Here is a 21,482-nt window from a genome sequence, read left to right as displayed (position 1 = left end):
GAAATTTTTTGTAATAACGATACTGATCTTCTAACACTTAAAGTGCTGTCTGAAGCGTCGCAGTTTGCAAAATCAAGTGCACGGTCACTGTTCTACGGAGAGAAATTTATAGTTTGATAGAAATAACTAAAGGCTACTTTATTCATTTTACTGAATGTTGTAGGATTTTTTTTTTTTTTTGCATAAGTGTCTTAAAAAGGTAGTGACAAAACCTGGTTTCTGTTTGGGCAACCTGAAGCTTAATTTCTTCCTAAAATTGAGATGATAAAATTGCAGTCACCACTGCTTCAGTGTCCAGAATAAGTCTTAGCCTGTCCCATTCAAATCAGTGTTCGTAAGAGTAATACTGGTGGAGAGAGGAGTTTAGATTCTCCACCTAGAAGGCTGTAGCCCAAATGCACCTTTTTTATGGTGTCTCCCATGGATTCCCCAAGAAGTAATGGTCACTTCCTGCTAGTATATTCTTGTGAAAAGACTTCACAGAAGCTGTTTTAACTTTGGAAACTGGGGAACTAAAGAAAGATGCAGATGTAAAGGAAACAAAGACTTTGTATTTCTGCTTAGGGAGCTACTGTTTTATTTTGCGCAATTCATGCTGTTTCAAGCAGGGGATTGCATTGCATAGCCTCTCGAAGCTGCTGCCAGGCTTGTACTCTGTATGTGTTCTATTAACATTATTAGATCTTTGGTTCATGTTAAGTTTATGTATCAACACTTCAAGAGTAGCCAACTAAAGAAGTAATCCAGCTGGTATCCAATGTTTTTGGTAACCTTTTCTACTAAAGGCGCTGCTGCCTCTTTCCCACCTTTTAACACCAACTTGTAGTCAGCAGCAGCAGATGGACAAAAGCAATTTGCATTTTTCTACTTGCTCATTGGGCAGAAAGAGTAGAATGCTAATTTTTTGTGATTGCTTAATGTTAAATTGATAGGATTAGCATGCCTGTATTTTTGTTAGCATATGCTCGATCCAGTCCTACTACCTTGTTAAACAGAGCAGATGTTCATCTTCACAGTTGAAAAACATTCTTGACTGAACTTTGTAGTGTTGATATTAGAAGTACAGTTACTAAGCTTTAGTGATGCTTGTTAATATGCAGAATGGGCTGCAGAGCAATAACTTTCCTGGCATTCCCTTTTATGTGTGTTCCAAACTTGTGCAGTGAGATTAGCTTCACAGCCACCCATAAATGTCAGAGAGAAAGGAACGTCACCAAAAAAAGCCCCCAGTAGACTTCCATTTAAGTGCCTAAATATAGTGAGATTTCTTGCTGGCATGGCATATATCCCCTCATTCTTTAAAATAATTAGATAGGAAATGTCACACTTAGGAAAGAAATCCTGGAAAAAGAGAGATTGGGTAGCATACCTCTTTAAAGTACTGTCCTTCTGTTTTCATAAGGGCTGCTGGCCAAAGGAAATAGTATTCAAATAGCAGCTACTCACAAAGAATACTACCGTTTTCTTAAATGTTGTACTTACTTCTCTCTCAGTTAAAACAAACAAAAAACCAAAGCCAAACAACCAAAAAAAAGCCATAGGTCCAAACCCTTTTTTCAGCTACACACAGTATATGTTGCTGCCTAGGACTTGACTGCTGTACTTGTCTTTCAGACATTGCCCATGGAAGTGCTGTGAATATAGTTCCAATTAATGTCAATAGTTGAAGGGATAGTAAAAAACAAAACAAAAAAACCAGCAAAAAAACCCCACACATTTATGCAGGTGTTAGAGGATGCTGTGAGGAGGCAGCAGGAGTTAACTCTTACAATATTGTTTCTTTTCTTATGTAGCAAAGGACAAAAGCTACTTAACTTTTGAACTCTGGCAGTTTAAAAGAGCTATGAGTTTGTAGGTTGGTTTTGGGGGGGGTTTGTTGGTTTTGTTTTTTTGTAATCTCTTTGTATGAACATTCTGCCAATAATTTCCAGATCAAATAAATGTTGTTATGGGTAAAAAGAAAAAGAAAAATGTGGGAAGGAGGTGGTATTTCCTAAGCAAATTTTACTGATGTTTTGATGATCTTTTCTGCTGGCCGTTCCCAGAGGGAGAAGTAGCATATCACAAGGTGCTAGCAGTGAAATTTTGTTACAAAATATTTAGGAACTTCAACTTTGCATTTTAGCATATCATAACCAGAAGCAGTTCCTGTACTCTGTGATAGTCTGGTTGTACATAGCTAACAGTGCATTCTGTAATTTCTAGGATTTTTGATTACATTTGTGCAGCTGTTTTACCTCCGGTAGTTTTCTATAGATAAACTGACTGAAACTTAGTAAACACATCTCTTTTAATGCAGGAAAGTTACCTGTAACACATTCAGTGTATTAATAGTATTAGTGCTAAGAACCCTAAAGACCCCTGTTATAGCAGTCTGCAAATATAGCTCTACAGAAATAAAAACTTAACTTCTACAGATCTGCAAGTACATAGACATCACAACTGGTGCATAGCTATAATTAGAGAGCTAAGTGATCAATATTTGAATGCTTCAGTATCTGTTTGATCCCTTATTTTGCAGCAGAACTGACTTGTATTTGCAGCATACTTCATTTTAATCTAGGTCTATTTTAGTACCAGAAATTACAGTACCAAAGGGTCCAGAAATGTGATGGTGTGTGGTTTAAATGGGAGGATATGGTAGTCACTTAAAAAAATTGTCTTGATGGGTTTTCTTAATTATAAAATAGCTAAAAATAAGGCTGTTATTACTCTTGCACCTGAGGGTGAGGTCATCTGTCTTGGCATAACAAGCACTAGAGGTGATCACTGTCACCAGTTCCTCTGGCAGATAGGAGCTGCTTGCATTTCATTTCAGTAGACAGAAGTTAAAGAGATCCTTGCTGTTTTGTTAAGGTCATGGACAGACTCTTCTCCTAAAGTGCTCAAAAGTGACCTTAACTTATTTCTGTCTAGTGCATCCTGGCCTGGACAGCATGTTTATGGGCTTTAGCTGTTACCTTAGTGAAACCCTTTGAAAGAAGGATAGTTTCTAAAACCAGGAGGAGAGGAGTATGTAGTCTTCCTCTATATTCAAGATTGATTTGAGAGGGGGGGGAAAAAAAATCCTAGTCAGGCTGCAGAAACTTGGGAAACACTACTACCAAGAGTACTATTTAAATGTTTAGTTGATAAGTTCTGTGCATAATTTCATAGTAATTCACCTGCCTGAATTCAAGCTAATATTTACTTAATATGTATGATACTTAGTGTATTATATATTTAGAAACATTTAATGTACTAAATTATATGCAATACATACAATATATTAAAGAAAAATAGGATTGTCTTAAACTAGATCTTTACTGAGACATAAGGATCACAGCAGTCGAAGCTTCAAACTGATAGATAAGTGGATATGTGTTTTCTCTGAACCAACTACTGAAACTTGGCTTTTTGATTTGTTATTGTTAAATCTGCCCCACAAACTTGGAAGAGCATCGCAAACAAAAAATATCATTTTTCTGTCTTGTAGAGCAATCATGTGTCCACATTTTAATTCCTTTGTTTTCCTGGTTTTTGCATTTTAAATGGCAAGGATTTAGAGGAGGGAAACTAGAATTATGGAGAACAGAGTGGCTGCCTTACAAGGGGATTGACAGTGCTTGGTCTCAGTTTAGAGAGCAGGAGGAGTAAATATGATCAAGGGTTGTGAAATCAAGCAGACACTGTTTAAAATGCGTACTGAGATGTCATTTAGCAAATTTGCAGTGCAAAATCTAGGGGGCTTTCCCTAAAGTACTATTAGACTGATTTAAGAGATAAAAAGCAATTTTCGGTTTGAATATAACGAGTAGTGAAATTCTAGAATTTGTGGGTGTGGGAACTGGTGTCAGCAGGCCGTACTGGTGCATTTAGGAGGAGAGTGGACAAACTCGCAGAAATCGGCTCCTTAAGCAAATGCTAAAGGTACTAGACTGGGATTTTTTCTTCTAATGTGCCTTATCCACCAGGAGTATTTGGTTTGCCACAAAAATTGGCCAGGCTTGTGTGCTCTCCTTAAATAACACTAATTACTGTTGTAGGAGACAGTGCTGGGCTGCGTGGGCCTCTGGCTAGAGTCAGTGTAGTGGCTCTGGAATTTGTAGTCTGGCTGACTCCTGTCAGAAGAAAGAATTCCTTAATTACGAATCATAGAACAGTTTGGGTTGGAAGGGACCTTCAAAAGTCATCTAGTCCAACCCCCCTGCAATGAGCAGGGATATCTTCAACTAGATCAGGTTGCTCAGAGCCCCGTCCAGCCTGGCCTTGAATGTTTCCAGGGATGAGGCATCTACCATCTCTCTGGGCAACCTGTTCTAGTGTTTCACCACCCTCTTTGTAAAAACAAACAAACAAAACAACAAAAAACAACAAAAAAACCCCAAAACCACAACAACAACAAAAAAAACAACAAAAAACCCCCACCTCATGTCTAGCTTGAATCCCCTCTCGTTTAGTTTAAACCATTATCCTTTGTCCTATAGCAACAGGCCCTGCTAAAAAGTCTCCATCTTTCTTACAGGCCCCTTTAAGTACTGAAAGGCTGCAATAAGGTCTCCCTGGAGTCTTCTCCAGGCTGAACAACCCCAACTCTCTCAGCCTGTCCTCATAGCAGAGCTGTTCCAGCCCTCTGATCATTTTTGTGGCCTCCTCTGGCCCCTCTCCAACAGGTCCATGTCTTTCCTGTGCTGAGGACTCCAGAGCTGGGCGCAGGACTTCAGGGTAAGGTCTCACCAGAGGGGAGCAGAAGGACAGAATCACCTCCCACAACCTGCTGGCCATGCTCTGTTTGATGCAGCCAAGATGCAGTTGGCCTTCTGAGCTGCATGTGCACACTGCAGGCTTGTGTCTGGGCTTTCATCCAACACCACCCTTAAGTCCTTCCACAAACTTCTTCATTTCAACTGGGTACTTTACATTATAGTCACTTTTATAAACAAAACTTAAAATTTTCTCTGCTTCTATGGCTGGTTAGCAAGAAAATAATGTCTACTACTTAAGCAAAATATATCAGATGCCTGAATGGATGGTGGTTGTGTAGGTTTTAAAGGCAAAAAGCTAATTTGTGCCATTCTCCAAATGTCATAGCATGCATTACAGTAGCTGTATGCAATTTGACAAAGAAGATGCTACTAACGCTCACTGTTCTAATCTACAGAGTAATGGGTTGGCATTTTTAGGAATGTAATGTCACCTGCTGCATGAAAGCTCATTCAAAGAGGCTGTTCTTGCAAAATATTCCTGAAATTGTTTAGTGTCAAACTAAAAATAAGCATATTTCAGTAACAAAACAGGTAAAAAAGCATAGTTTGAAAACTTTGTCAGTATAGTTTGTTCTGCAGTCCCCAGAAGCAGAGAATCTTCTGTATTCTGAAACTTCTGTTGTCTGCTACAGTACATTTAAAACATAAAATTGTAAGTTATACAAATGCACTTAATTTGGGGAAAGTTCACTTCTGAAATTAAACTCAGTTGGGAATACTTGTTAGTGGTTAGTGTTGTCTTAGTGTATTAATGGAGAATCTTTAAAAATCATCAGTGTAAGTGCATTCTATATGACTGATACTGAATCATTATAAATATTAATTTCAACTTCTAATAAGAACTTTTAAAAATATTTAGTAGTCTAAAGTATCTTAGCTCAGTGGTGGTCATAGCTGTTATTTGGAATGTTACTTCTGTCTTTTTTTTTTAAAGGACTATTAATAAATGACATTCAGCATACTATTTTTGCTGATGTTTGACTGGAATGCATAGATCAGTCTACTGTGGTGGATGTTAGTAAAACATACTTCATTCTGGATTTGTACAACAGGCCAATAGTTAAAGTTCCTTTTTTTAACTTGTATTTGAGGAGATTTTATAGTTGCTATTTTGGATTATCGGAAATTATTAGTTAATAGAAATAGTTAATTAGTTAATAGAAATAATCTCTGCTTGTCTTTTGAAACCTAGTTAGTCTGTCTTTATCTTAAACAAAGGCAATTTTCAGTGTCTGTATGTGACAGATTTATTTTTCTTACTAGATTATTCTCCAAAAATACTCTTTTGCAGTTTTCAGATGTGCTTTAGTACAGTGCTGCTTCTGGTAGAGCTAATTGTAGCTCCTGTCCATGAATAGTTTCTAAGAATGTATCTGTCCTGGAAGAGGCCATCTTGGGTGGCCTGGGGCAATTGATTTAACTCTTTCTCCTCTGCCTGAAGAGGATTGAGTTTGTGTATGTATGTGGCTTGTGAGGAAGGATAAGGCTTGATTCTGAAGTGTTTCTTTGTCCTGACTGTGCAGCCTTGTAGCCGCACAGTGAGTTTGAACACTACCTGTTCTCTGCAAACTCACTAAGTTTAGGGAGTCAAGCAGACTCGGAATGTGCGTATGGATTTGTAGATGATTCTTAATTGAACAGCCAACTTCTCTCAGCCTTTCCTGGAGACTGAAGTTGGGAACCTGGGCATTCATAGGGGAAGAAGTGAGTAGTAATCAGAATTAAGGTTGCAGTGCTAGCATGTCAGTTGGGGTTTTTTATAGTGCTTTTCAAAAGCAGCTGTGATGCTTTACAAACAAAACACTTTCAGACTTGTAATGCTTCAAGGAATCAAAGTGAATCTGCATGCATTTGGCCAGTAAAGATTTTCTTTTTGTGAGGAGAAAATATGCTTGGCTTTTTCTCTTAATACATATGCGACTTGAATTTAGCTCCAGTAGAATTCTTAACATCAGGAAGTCTAATGCTTGTCTTGAATTTTTTTTTTGGTGGGGTTTTTTTTGTTTGTTTTTGGTTTTCAATTCACACATAGCTACTGCCCACTGTAAATATGCAACAGGATTATTTGTTCCTGTTGAAGATTGCAATTCTGCTATGTTAACATTTGAAAGAAGAAATGCTCTTCGAATGGTACCTTGTAAAGATAGCATTTATTATCTTCAAACTTTTCTAGCCAATTCTTGAAAACTAGTTTTCTCCTGTGGTTTTATGTGGTTTTTTTCTCTTTCCTAGTAAATGTTTAAGGGGAACATAACAGGTGATTTAGCCTTACAGATATCAACTTAAATGCTTACTGCTGTAGCTTGTATCTGAGTCTCCTTTGTTTTCACTTCTCACCATGCAGAATATATGTAAAACTTATACATGTTGCAACTTCTAGTGAGTTGCATCAGCTGGCTGAGGATTACATTGCTGGTTTCCTCTTCTATTTTTTGATGGAAGGTGGTACAGAAGTGAACTTTCCAGATTAATTTTCTCTATTGCTGAGTAGAAAAAAAGCTGTCTGACAGTCAAAACATTAAAAGAAATCTTTTAATCAAAACATGTTAAGCAGTGAATCACACTGTATCACTGCAGGTTCTCCTGACTCAAAGCGGGTCTGAACTGACTATGCTACAATGCAGTGTTGATTTTAAAGATCTGGATTTGCTGCTTAGAAACAATCTTGAGGTTGGATGAAGAGTCCTATTCCAGAAGATACTTTTATTTTGTCTGAGCCCCTGGATATTTTGATGTTATGGCATTTCTGAAGTGCTGTTTTCCACAGCTGGAAACTTAGAGAAGGTGGGAAACCCGGTCTATTTGATACCTGTAACATCAAGCTTTGACATTAAAACATCAGTAAAGTTCTGGACTGTGTTGATAGTTACCTCGGACAGTGAATGTTGTGTGGGTTTTGTGTTGTGTGGTTTTTTTAATTTTGTTTGTGGGGTTAATATTGTGAGTAGTGATGATGACAGAGGTTCCTTTCTTTTTTTGGAAGATGTACGATTGCTAGGTTTTTAATTTTTTTTTTTTAAACTAAGCAGTAGCCCTTTTACTCTCTTGGATGGTTCTCATGTGTAAAGTTGCTGAGCATTCCTGTGGAAACCAAACTGCTTAAAAAAAAAAGTCCAAACTTTAGTTTTGTACTTCAACAACTGTCGTTTTGAAGGTAGTTTTCTGAGGAATCTGGCTGTATTTCTCTTCAAGCACATCTTTGTGCAGACTTAGTCTTTGCCTCCTCCTTGCCCTTTAAAAAAGAGGGAGGAACAGTGGAAATGTGAATGTCTTCTCTTGGCATTTGGGGAACAGAGTGATAGTGAAGGAGACAGCAGCACTGGGGAAAACCACTGCTCTGTTTCTTCAGCCTTTCCTTGGCTATGCAGCAAGTGTAGACAAATCCTTAGTTTTCTTTACCCTCTAATCCTTTCCTTGCTCCTAATAAATCAGAGGTCAAACTATTAAATTTTAGTGTTTGTATTTTTTAAAGACAATCTCATTCTTGCAGAATTATTGTTAGATATTTCAATTAAGCTACAGGGTTGTAAAGGAACCTTGGAAGTGCTGAGCAGCGTAAACAGATATAGCTCTGCATCTTTGGAGGGCTAAAAACTGTGATTTGCCTTATATAACATTTCCTTCAAGCCATCATGTGAAGAGAATGGGATTTCCTCTTCCTTTTTCCTTGGAACTGGAACAGTTTTAATTATAGGAAACAAGTTGTGATTTATAGATATTCATTATTTTGGATACTTTTATCTAAAGGAAAGAAGCATTTTATCTGTGAAAACTGCTATCCTATGACTCTAGCTTGTAGTGTAATTACCTGCGTGTGTAACCTTTTGAAATATTTCCTATGATTGCAGCGTTTTATACAGAGCCTATATTTTAGGATGCTGAGGTTGTGCTTCTGCCTTTCCCCTTTTGATGGGATATTCCCTTCTCAGCTTCCTACTTTCCTAGAACTTACAGCAAAGTATTATCTGTAAGACTCTCTCACTTCTGTCAAAGTTGATCAAATTGCTCTTCATCCTCAGAAATTGCTAGCACGTGACAAATAAAACAGTTCTTTTAATAGCAGGGCAGATGAGCCTCAAGTATTGACATTACTTGGAATCTGACAGGAACTAGAAGTACACAAGGCTAAGAGATGAGCAGGTTCTCTAAAGTGTCAAATAAGTCTCACTGAAGCTAAATTTGCAAGGTAATACCTTCCCTCCACCTAGTAATTAAAGTGCCTACTAAAAAAACTGCAGGAAAGATGCATAGAACTACTTTGGACCGTTCTTTTCTGTTGATGGTCAGCTTTCCATCCTTTTGCAGTCTTAAACTGAGCTGTGGGTACTTGGAAATCTCATAACACTGTCTGATTTATCCCCTTCCCAGTGCTAATAAAAGCTATTTGTTACTGACATCCCACAGCCTGTTCAAAACAGTAGCTCTGTGTTTATACTCTCATGGGAACTCTTTAGCATTATGGAGTGGTGCGTTACTTGGGGCCAAAGGAGTGGCCCAGCTGAAGACCTCAGCTACGCTGAGGAAGAGCAAACTACAGGACCCAAGGTGGCATCTGCAACAAAATTTTAAAAAAGATTTAAGATGGAATGGGTAGTGTTATTTTTAATGCTATGCTTTACATTTTAATAATATTGAAGAACTGCATGTTTTAATGCCAGTTTTTTTTAATCTGTCAACTTAATTTAGGTTTTTCTGATGACCATCTCTCTTTTTTTGCTATCTTTTTAAATAAAATTTAAGCTAAGTAATGCAAAATGTTTGCTAATGATGTTGAGATAGTTTATAAACTTTTAAAAGCAAATGACCGTAATACATTTGAGGAGATATGAATTAAGATTGCATAAGCAACTTCTAGGGACAATGTCAACCTTTTAATAGTCCATCTCAAGTTGGATTTCTGGTAAACACAAGCCACAGAAATAACACTTAATGCAACACTGAAATGCAGCTATTTTTATGGTGTGAAATGGAGCTATGTGTAATAGCACAAATGTGCAGTCAAAATAGTGAAGTAAAACTACAGGTATTTCAACAAGATGTAGTAATCCCTCTTAATATTTTGGCATGTAATAAACTACTTTCCCAAGTTCTATTAAAAGCACAAAAAAAAAAAAGGAACACTTTAAGGAGCAGGAACTGGGTTTGCATTTAAAAAAAAAAAAAATCTGGCTCCAAGGTACCCCTTGTTTATGTGAGGACATAGTTTCCTCTTTTGATATTGGTGGACTAGTGCCATCTACTGAATTGTTTTAATGGTATTAATACCTTGGTTTTCATATCTGGTGGTAATTTTGAGCAAAGCTTCTATAAGATTGTCACTACTACTTTGATAGCAGTGAAAAAGTATCTCAGTTCTTTGGTGATTTGCAAAACTAGGAATTGTGTTAGTGGAACATGAGGAAGCTTAAAATAAAACTGAAAACACTGCTCTTACAAAGACTATATTGTAAAATACTTGGCATAGCAATGAGAGAAGAGTTATTGGTGGCTCATATATGTTTGAGGCTGATTTTAAGCCTTAAGGTGTCATTTTGAATGGCAAAGACTTAAGGTATCTCTCTGCTTACGTGTTGGTAGGGAGGAGTTGAAGAATGAACTCATATATGAATGAAGTTGAGATGGAATAAGTAGTGATTACAGGTAGTATCTTCTGTCATGAATATCCAGCAGTCAGTGACTTGAAAATAGCTGAAGAGTATTTGTTTGGCAGGCAAGAGTTAAGGAGAGTATTTTAGATCGTGCTGTGTGAATGGAGAGACTTCTGGACCTAGCAAAGAATTGGCTTTGCAGTCAGAAATCAGTGTTGGCAAACAATAATTGGTTGGGCAAGGATTGGCACTGTTCTTTAGAAATGTTAAATTGTCCTTCTTATTAGATAATATCTATGGTTCTTTATGCTTCAGAATATTACATTTGTTACTACTGCTGTTGGCAATGTCTGTACAAAATATTTGGACACTGGGAAAATACATCATTCTCTAGTCCAAGTATTCCTCAGTTCTAGGAGCATAGAATGGCCCTGCCTTTAGCCTTGGCCAAGAAGCTATGGACATAAGAAGAAAAGCCTTGTTAGGTATTAATATTGTGATATAGTAGTGCTACCAAAAGGATGGATGAGGTAGGATATTTGTAACAACATGTTAACATTTGACATTAAAATTAAACTGGTTTGATTAGGTGACAGATGAACAGGACTTGGAAGCGTGCAACAGAATACGAAGATTTTTTTTTTTGTCTCTGAATTTCGATGAAGATCTTTCAAAACATATTATTTCCTGGGTTTATTCTTCTGTATATAGTCTTTGGAAAAAACTTTAGTGAGTTAGCAGTTACCACCTATTTCACTGCATTTTGCGTAGTCAGAGGAACCATTTGCTGATATATTTGTAGCACTTTCCTACTTTTTCTTCTTGTGTTCTACCATTCTCCTTCCCTTCCTTCTCACCCCAAAAAAGTACCAGACCAATCACTTTCTTTGCATTTCTAGTGCTGAAATACAGCTTTTAGATGAAAGTAGGAGAACCTGGATCAGAAAATGAAGTAAAATCAAGGAAAGCCTGTAGCAGTGCTGGTTTTTTGAAAATACTATGTTTAGTTTAAATGGATGTTTCTACCTCTTCATTTGACAGCATGCTTTACTGTCTGTGAATTGTGCATATAGAAAATTACCCTTAAAACCAGTTTTGTTTCTTGTTTGATTTTTAAATCACATACTTTGAATCCTGTTTGCATTTGTACTACTTAATTACAAAATGCTCTAACGAATGATTGCCTCTCACTGGCAGCTATGAGAAAATTCTACCAAATAGAGCCTTTACAGAAAATATGCTGGCACTTTTCCTAGCTGTTTGGGAAATACTGTGTTTGTGGATATCTATGTAAGCAACTTTGAAGTTTAAGATGTACTTTGACTCCTAGCTATTATTGTTGTTAGAAAACAGATCAGATATAAATAGCTGCTCATTACACACTCCTTATTGGTTTCTATGCAAACTAGTTCAATAATTGTTTAATTTTGAAATATATACATTACACTAATTTAAGGGGGGGGGGGGGGGAAGTGATTTTTGTGCTTTGAAATTGCTGCAGTTTCCTGTATACAGAAACTAGTTAATGAACTTTAGCTGAGATCTGTGTACTTCAGTATTTTTCAAAACAGGTCTCCTTTTTCACCCTATCAATCCAAGATTTTTTTAAGTTTAACATTGAATCAGTTGGCTTCTGGCATTTAAAGGAGCTGAGCATTGTATTATAAAAAAGTGAATACTTAAGGAAGTTGATCTGCATTTATGCAGGAACTAATGTTATTGGAAGCTGAGAAATTCAGCTTCCAGGCAGTGTTGTAGTCACCAGTTCACTGGAATTCCTAAAGCTGCAGTAGCAAACAGCAGTAGTAGTTGTTTGCTGCGACCTTTTAAATGAAGAGATTTGTAATAAGATCTAACGTCAGCTGTTTAAATACCATACCTGTTGTTGCCCTCTTCCTCCCAACAGAAAAGGACAAATTATGATCTCCCCACCTCCGTAGGAAAGTGTGAACTCTTATGAGTGTCAGGAGCTGTAAAAGCTGCTGAACTCAAATGGTATTAAATAATTTTATGATAATACATCTGAAATACTTTTTTGGACGGACATTGACTATCTGAATGCAGCTTCTCAGCCTTTGTTATTTAAAAAAAATGCTGAACAGTCAATATCATTGCTCTCTCAAAAACATTTTTGAACTTTGTATAATGTTAACATTCCTAGGAAACAAGAAAAATAATGCATTTTCCAATATTTTGGTGTGGAAAGGATCTCTTCCAGTTCATCTTCCTGTCTTCCCCCATCCTTCTCCAAGAGAAGGGAATACCTTTGGGAGAAACCTTTTGATAACCTTCCAGGACTGAGATCCCAGTCTCTTCATCTCTGAGGTGCCTTGCATTATTTTCATTCTTATAACTAACAGAACGGAGCTGAATGTAGATTTTTTTTTTTTCTTTTAATTTCCTGGAAGTTATATTTCTTTATGCTCTAGGGACACTTGATTTGGTTCCCAAGTATGATATGTGACTATTTTTTCTGTCCAAGTAACAAGGTCAGACTGTATCTAGATAGATGTCAGATAATTCACAAGTACTAGATTTGCACAGAAGTTGCAGCCAGTGTCTTCTGTGACTGACGTTTTCCTTTCCCTTATCCTGTTTCCTTACTGTCAGTTTTCTTACCAGCTCACTCTCCTTAGCTGGCAGGAGAAGGCATCACAATGGTCTGGCTAGAATTCCCATAGTAAATTGTTATCAGTAATTTGATAGTATTTCCACCTGGTGAACTTTAATCTCAGTTCTAAAGCCCTAGTTTGTTTTTGCTTGTTGCTGTTATTTACATATGTGAAAGTAGATCTGAAATGTTAATAAATATTATTGTATACTTTTGCAGACATAAATACTGAGACTTGGGGAGGAATAAAGACCTGCTTAGCTAAGTGATATAAACACAGCAAGATGCTATGCAAGCCTAAAGCTTTAGAGGGAAACTCTGTAATCCTGAAGTTGCTGAGAAATAGTGATATGATACCATATCACGGTTGGTATGAAGCATTTTGTGAACTTTTACATTATCTTGTTTGCTAATGCATGGATGTGAAAGGTCAAAGGTAGTTTTGTAGACAGAGTTGACTGTAGTACTTTCTGACTAGCTCTCACTTGCTAAATAGTGTGTGTCTTTATAGATTGTTCTTTGGGGTTTTTTCTGTGACAGATCATGCCTTTGTGTGTGCAAGTAATAGTCCTGATTAGGTCTAGACCCAGGTAAGATTGACAGGAAAGTTGCCTGAAGCTACACTTGTTCTGCTTTAGTCCTGCTTAGATGTATCACCAGGACTTTATGCTACTCTGTAACTTGATGTAAACTAAGCCTGGTTTTTTATCTGTTGTTGGATTGTATTCAGACTTTGCACTAGTGAGTAATACCAGTCAGACTTTTAATCTTTATATACTTAAAATACTATTTGGAAATCTTGTCATCATTGTGTGTGTTGTGTGTTTTTGTTTCTGGTTGTGTGTTTTGGTTTTTTGGGTTTTTTTGGTTTGGTTTTTTTGTTGTTGGTGGTGTGTGGTTTGTGGGGTTTTTTTTGTTCTTGTTTTTTGTTTTTGTTTTTTTTCTATGTTAATTTTTGGGGACCACAATCAAAGCACATAGAAAAGTATGTGCAAAATAAGTGGTGGTATTGCTGCCTATAAAAATAATTCACGGTGTGATTAAGTGGAAAACTGCTATATAGCAATGACTGTAGCAAAACATGCAGGTATAATATGCAGTCGTGGCAAACTATATGCTACGGACTGGTATACCTAAGAATACTGCCCTTAGGGTTATTCAGATCAGTGGTATGTGTATTCCTCTAGTCAGAGACTGATACTTTTGCATAAAAATTGTCAAATGTTTAAATACTGTGAGATGTTGCAGGTACAGTTTTGAGAATATCTAGGAATTGATTTTTAAAGCTGTTAGTTTCAGATCTGTATTAAAAATCTTGAGCTATTGTAACGGTGGCAAATCTGATACAGGAACATGGTCTGTATCTTGTGCTGTACCATCAAAACTCTTAATAGCAATGTAATGACACGAAGACGCAAATATCTGTGTGATGGTGGTTTGGAAGGTAATTTATATGATAAATACGTCCCTCTATACATAACTGATTTACGCTTGGGATTGAATTGATAGCTACAGTTCTTGCAACTGTGTCTTATGTCAGCTGAGTCAACCACAGGTGAGAACCACCCAGTCAATGTTACCTAGGTCTGCTTAGAGTAACTTAAGAATTTAAAAAGGACTGCTCTTCTAAGGCTGTCATAAATAGTCTGGAATTAGTTTTCTCTTTCAAAATGTGACTTTTAAGGGCAGATGTGCACTGAGTTGCTTCTATGTAAATAAACTATAATAGTAATATTTTTTTAAAAACAATATTTTGTAGAGAGAACTCACAAAGCACTAATTGAAATACTTTAATTTTGCCTGGGAAAAAAAAAAGTGTAACCTTAGGTCTGAAGCTCGTTTGGAAAAAACCATCTTTTGGAACTATTGCCTTTTCTCACAAAGTAAAATCAGTGTCATTATGTGATATTAAATTAGCATACTGTGTTTTTCTTATGTATGACCTGCATTTCTAGCAGTGATGAAAGTGAACACTGATTTTGTGATACGAGTATGTTATCTCTTCCTTCTTTCAGCTGCAGCTCTTGTCTCTTACTTGCTTTTTCAAAGAAACATGCAGAGAATGCTGGTGTTCCCAGGGTTAACTTCCTAATGGCAGTGGGGAGCATAGAAGCAATATTCAAAGGTACAGCTGAGAAGCTGTTAATTTATCTTATTGGTTCATATTTGGAATAGGGGATGAAGCAGGAATAGTACAAACAAATGCTTGGAAGCGAAGAAGGAAGGATGGGTCTTTGATTAGAAAACTGCTCAGAGCAGACTGTTTCCTCTGGTGTTACCCTAGGACTTTGGCAGAGAGTTTTTCCTGTCTACAAAATTTAAAAGCGTTGCCCATCTTGTCGTTATTCATTATAATTTTTGCCTGTTTTGGGGACTACTATGTGGTAGCTGATCACTGCTTAGCACAGCGAGCTCTCTTGCCTGAAGCACACATATGCAAGTATAGAGGAGTTGGACAAACTGCATTCCACGGGATGCTGCCCATTTTCTGTAGCTGAGAAATGCTGAACATGTACTGAAATGGACATGTATTATTATCCTTCTACAGTCAGTATTTAAGTGACGTGTTTTCTCAACTTGGCATACTCTGCAAAACTGGGAGGCTTTAGAAAAGAAGATTAATGCTGGTTAGGAGGATGATATTAATTTGAGATGAGAAGAATAATTTTAGCTACTAGGTGAAAAAGTGAAGATGACATAATCCTTGGGTAAAGAAAATAAGTGGCACTAGCTGCAAGGACTATCTTTCTTTTTTTATAACTGCAGGCACTATAAAAGAGGCCAAACTCTATTTTCAGATCTGCATAGGAGGCTTCCACTAATTTGTCAAAAAGAAGAAACTTGCTCTGAATGTTGAAAGCTTGTGTAAACTTTCTCCCAGTGCTGCATACTTACCGCTTTCTAGAGAGAGACCTGGTTCACGTGCCATGGAAAATGCAAAAGGATGGTTTTGTTTAAAGAAATGTTCACATGTTCTTAATATTGAAGTTTTTACAGACTAGTTATAACAGGGCTTCCAGAAATATTTGCATCAGAAGTGCTTAAAGAAAACATTTGAGGGACAGAATTTGAGGCTGGAGTAACATGAGGAATCCATGGGCTTCTCTGTTTTTTCTGGGTCATACTCGTCTTGTTTTGAGGCAAGGTAGCTGTAAAGCCTCACTTCCAAATAAACTGTGGGTGGGTGGATCAACAAGGGTTACATTTAATTATGTTGGAAGCTGATGTTCAAGAGAGGGGCTGGGGAAATCTTCTTTTGTTAGAAAACTACCTGTGTCAGTGCAGATAAATAACAAGTTTTAAAATTCAGTTCCTGTAAACATCTGAATTTCACTTTCAGAAATTGCTTTTTGTCTATTTCTGCAAATAGTTATTAGTTCAAGTGAATGCAGAAGCATGAGCAAGGCTGAAGCAAATTGCTCTGAAACCTCTGGTGTACCTTGTGGCGATATTTTTTCCCATCTGGCAATTTGTGTAGCCAATCCACAGTTAGTGCAAAAGCAATGATTTTACATTAAAAGTATTCTGGATTTTTTTTAGGAAGGTATCATTTATGGGGACAACCTGGCCCCTCACCATTCCCCTGAGTTTCAAGCTCTGTTTCCTTCCTTTTTTGACAGCTATAAACTGTCAGTGGAATACAGATATGCAAATGACTTGTACATGAAACATACCAATAAGAATTTAAAATACAAGGGAAAAAACAGGTGAGGCAAGCTGGCTCTTTAAGTCCTTCCATGCCAGAACAAAATTTAATTACTAATTCTGTTCAGGGGAGAAAGCTGGTATTAAGTTTGCTGGATTACTCAACATCTGTTTAGTGAAGCTCTCATCACTTAGCTGGATGTTATGCAGATTCATTAGTCTAGGAGAAGAATGTAATTGAAGTTTAAAAGTTAAAATATTGTGGTGAAGCAGACTTGTTCCCATGGTAGTTGTACTTATGTTTTTATCTTGCCACTTGGAAGTTGAGCAGGATGTGTGTTTCAGTTTTGGTTTGCATGCAACCTAGTAGTCTCTTCAGCTGTTTGACTGTCTCTCTAGGGTGAATGTGTATATTTTTAAGTGTATTTGTATCTGCTTTGGTTTTGATCAACAATTTCTCAGTAAATGGAAGATGTGCAGAATGGCTGAGAATTGTACTGTTTTATTAATTTCTAGTGTATACTGAGAGAACAAATTTGACATTATATTTCCTGTTTTGCATACATCTTTGGAATTACTTCCTTTCTTCCAAAAACTAAGGTGCCTGTTTAAAGCAAGAGGTGTTTAGCTCTTTGACAAATTATACTCCAGAAACCCTGGGCATCATTGTGTAATTCATCTGCACTTCTGTTATTTTTGCTGTGTCTCTTAGAGATTGGAGAATTGCCTTAATTTCAAATCAGAAGAAAGAGCATGACTACATTTGAAATACAGAATCTTTGCAATTAATTAATGAATCAAGTATGGAAAATTGAAAGAACCTATGTTCCTGCTGCTTCTATTTGATATTCATTGTGTCAGTATAGGACTGATTTATGTGTGGGAGGGAAAATGAACAAGCTTTTGTTATCTTATAGTTGATGTGATTCCAGGAAATCTTGATACAGAGATCCTGGAAATGTACTTGATACATAACTTCCCATTGACTCCTGAATTTTGGCTACTGATCTTTTATCTGTCACAGCAATTTTTTTAACTTGCATTATTCAGCTGTCCTTCCATCTATAAGTAGTGTTGAAAATTGAGAGATCCTTTAGCACTTGACAATTGTGATAATTTGATTATATGCTTATTTATATTAACTTCCTTTTATACTAATCCTCATATTTAATACTACTAAAATAACTCCATTCTCCGTTATGTTCTTATTGATGAAGAATTCCTTAATAAGTATACATTTAGCAGTTATACGTTATTTTTTGTATTCCATGGGGATAAATAAGATAAGCCTTTCAACTTTTTTGTGTTACTTTGTGTTGTTTATAAATTATTTTTTAGTGATCACTCAGATCTCTGGTTCAATGTTGAGTGCATTAGCTAGAACCAGGATGTTAACCTGTTTGAATGTGATATTAGTGAAAGTGACGATGTTGGTTATGGTGTTTGTTGTTCTTCTTATGTCACATACAACCATTATTCCTTAATGGTACGAATTCCAGCTTTGGTCGACCAGGAGTTGAATGCTACTGCCAACATGACAGTGGAGCTGCAGTAATCCAGCTTCAGTTCCTGATTAATGAGGTTAGTAAAATGATGTACATATTCCATAATTCAGAGAAGATACAGAGTGTATTTTCTTCAATTTCTCATTAAACAAGCATAAAAATTAGCTAGTGCAAGTGAATCTTAGCATGAGAGGCAAACAGTAATTACTATCATAGATAAACTTTTTTAATTTTAGAGAATACTTGATTTACTGCTGAAAAGTTTTGTCTCTAGAGTATTCTTTTGCTGTAAGCAAGAACGTTTTCCCTAGTAGTATTTTTTTACATCATTGAACACTGCAAGTCCTTTTGAAGTAGTAAAGTATGTCTTCAATACTACTAACAGTTTAAGTAGGTAGTTAATTCTGTTTTGATAGAGTTACTGTTTTAGACATGAGCTGAGCAATTTTGCCTAAGGTGATCCCTTGGACATTTCAGGTATGTCTTTTCTAGGGGTGTAGCAGCTGAGATCTGACAGCAGGGCTGTTCTGGAGCTAGCCAGCACCAGATTTGTAGAGGAACTTTCTAGCTCAGAGGAATGGAGAAATCAAACCTCACTAGCTTTGTCAGCACATAGATATTAGCAGCTGAATTCATTGCTTAACTTCTGGACAGAGGTGGGCATAAGGGAGCTGATGTGCACACACCTGAAAAAGCTTCTCCTTCCCCATCACCTGTCAGTGTAGCACTGAACCAAATGTGAGCTGAATTGACATGTGATCACATCAGTTAACTCATTGTAACTACTACTTAGAACTTATCTGTTGCTATGGTGTTGATGCAGATGCTTATTAAATGTTTTCATCCTGGGAGCAAATATGTAATGTATTTCCACTGTGATGTTGATATCCTGTAACTAAGGTTATGAAAATAAGTTGACTAAAACTATTTTTTTCTTATAGGGAGCTCTTGTGAGTGCCTTGGCTGATGATACCTTACACTTGTGGAACTTACGTCAGAAGAGACCTGCTATACTTCATTCACTCAAATTTAACAGAGAACGGTAGGGACTAGATTGTTGTGTTGCCCGTTGCCATCACGCTATGAGCTATTGTAAGATCAGGTTTATTAATGCAGTCCAATTCATAACTTGTTAAATAATTGAAATTTGATTTACATTGGGTGTTGGTGTTGCAGGCTGTTAGAGCCCAAAGTACTTGTGAGTAGACACACTAGTGACCTAAATTGAGATGACTTTTCTGTCACTTTAGATATTGCATTGATGAACATTCATTTTCTTATCTTTAAAAGGCGTAAGGATAGAAGACTTTCAATGTATGTCTCCAAAGGAATTTTGGAACAAAAGAAAGTGTGTGTATGTGTGTGCACAGCAAGACAACAGGAAAACTAGTTCAGATTTTTAGTTGGAAGTTTTTCTCCCCTTGATGATAAATTGGAATTCTGCAGCGCTAGAGCTCCTATGTTTATCAGAAGCTGAAAACAACGTGCATTTTGACTAACAATTTTGAGACTTCAGTAACAGTGTTGTAAGCAAGCTGGGGAGACATTTTAGATTAAATTTCTACAAGGTCAATTGATTTGATTACATTTCTGCAAAAGTGTTGTGTTGTTTTTTTTTTTTAAATAACAAATCACAGAATAGTCCTCCCTTTTGCGAAGTAGCCTTTTTTTTCCAGTATGGGTAAAGTCTCACCTGCTTTTGAGCAGCATGTGTCAGAGATGAACTGCTTGAGGAGCTCAAAGGATACTAGAAAGAACTCAGAACAATCAGATTTATACCGATGTTGAATAGGGCAGGAAGTATTTAAGCTTTAAGTATTGGGTAGCAATAGAAAAAGGCAAGTTAAGTATTTATGTAAAACCTAATGTAATGTCATACAAAGTACTAAGCAGGCTGTTGGGTGGGTTATGGAGTAACCTTGTGGTTTTAAAGAGCAGGTTATAAACAAATTTGTCAGGAATAACATAAATGCAGATTACTAGGTTTTTGAGGGGGGAAAAGGACTAAGTGGTTCTAAGTCCCCTTTCAGGTTGTTTCTGTGATCCTTGTGATAAACTTTTCACAAGGACTTATAGGGATAGGACAAGGGGTAGTGGTTTTAAACTGAAAGAGGGTAGATTTAGATTGGATATAAGGAACAAATTCTTTACTGTGAGGGTGATGAGGCATGGGATCAGGTTGCCCAGAGCAGCTATGATTGCCCCATCCCTGGAAGTGTTTAAGGTCAGGTTGGATGGGGCTTTGAGCAACCTGGTCTGGTGAAAAATGTCCTGCCTACAGCAGGTGGGTTGGACTAGATGGTCTTTAAAGGCCCCTTCAGACTCAAACCATTCTGTGATTCTAAACTGTTATGCACAAACCAGAAGGCTCTGACAGAGCAAAATTCTCTGCCCCAAGGGAGTGACAATGTTCCTTTATGCAGTGTGGAACTCAAATGGAGAGAAATGCCATTTACAACCTCTAGCTTAATGAAGATCGTTCAACTATAGGAGATGCAGTGGCATATCCAAACTGAATTTTTTCCCCCTCCCTTCCGCCTTCCTTCTTAAATGACTTTTCTCTTGCCTGTAACACCTACTGAAGTATCAACATAAAATTTGGATTTGCAGCCTGAAACCACACTTGGACATTGGCTTCTAACTAATGCTTTAAAATGGATGTCTGAGCAGGTGATTCAGATTGTGTGCAAATCTGCTGGAAGCCGGCTTAGTGTTAGATGTATGTATATCTTCAGTTAAACAGAGTGGAAGTTTGAAACCATCATTGTCCTGTAAACAGGGTGTTCTCACTAGCAAAACTTGTCACAGGGAATTGAACTATGTGAACTCTTACCAAAAAGCGGGATGGGAGTAGAAGGGAGTCTAGGTCACTTGTACTGATTTTCTTTCCAGGAAAACCTGTCCCTTGCTAAAATAGGTAATGAGAGCACCATAGTTACTAGGAGTGGTAAAGGTATTGATTAAGACAAGAGCTTATTTTTTTCTAGTAATTTTAATCTTAAAGTATCCATTATAATAGCATGTAGAAGTAGCCAGAACACTTAAGATTCTAGAACCATACATTGTCATAGCTGTTTATTATGTCATGCTGGATGACTGTTAACTGTTTTCAAATATTCTGTTTTCTTTTGACTAGTTTATAAAATGAAGCTTTATAAAATAAAGTGTAATCTCATTACTAAAGAAATATTTTGATGTTGAACTTCAGAGAATTGCACAAATTCACTGTTGAATAATTCTAAATAGGTGTCTTAATAACAAAGAGTTCTTAGTAATTAATTATGCCTGATAGGTTTTATATGTTATGTGAATTTGAATTACATGGGATTTGCTTAGGTTAGTTTTATGGTGTATATTCACTACTAAGTTTATTGACAAGAGTGTTCAT

The 21,482-nt window shown here is 36.8% G+C and overlaps 1 protein-coding gene across 7 annotated transcripts in view; it reads left to right on the top strand.

The window, feature by feature from the left end:
• Positions 1-21,482, top strand: part of STXBP5 (syntaxin binding protein 5) — a 99,970-nt gene that overhangs the window by 12,389 nt on the left and 66,099 nt on the right. For all 7 annotated transcript variants that reach the window (XM_065631044.1, XM_065631039.1, XM_065631045.1 and 4 more), the window contains exons 3-4: positions 18,089-18,170; positions 19,036-19,136. In XM_065631044.1, the coding sequence (XP_065487116.1) occupies positions 18,089-18,170; positions 19,036-19,136 (183 nt within the window). The remainder of the gene's footprint in view (positions 1-18,088; positions 18,171-19,035; positions 19,137-21,482) is intronic.

This window comes from Caloenas nicobarica, chromosome 3, assembly GCF_036013445.1.
Source record: "Caloenas nicobarica isolate bCalNic1 chromosome 3, bCalNic1.hap1, whole genome shotgun sequence".
In the NCBI taxonomy this organism is placed as follows: Eukaryota; Metazoa; Chordata; class Aves; order Columbiformes; family Columbidae; genus Caloenas; species Caloenas nicobarica.
This window is presented reverse-complemented; position numbering and strand designations above follow the sequence as displayed.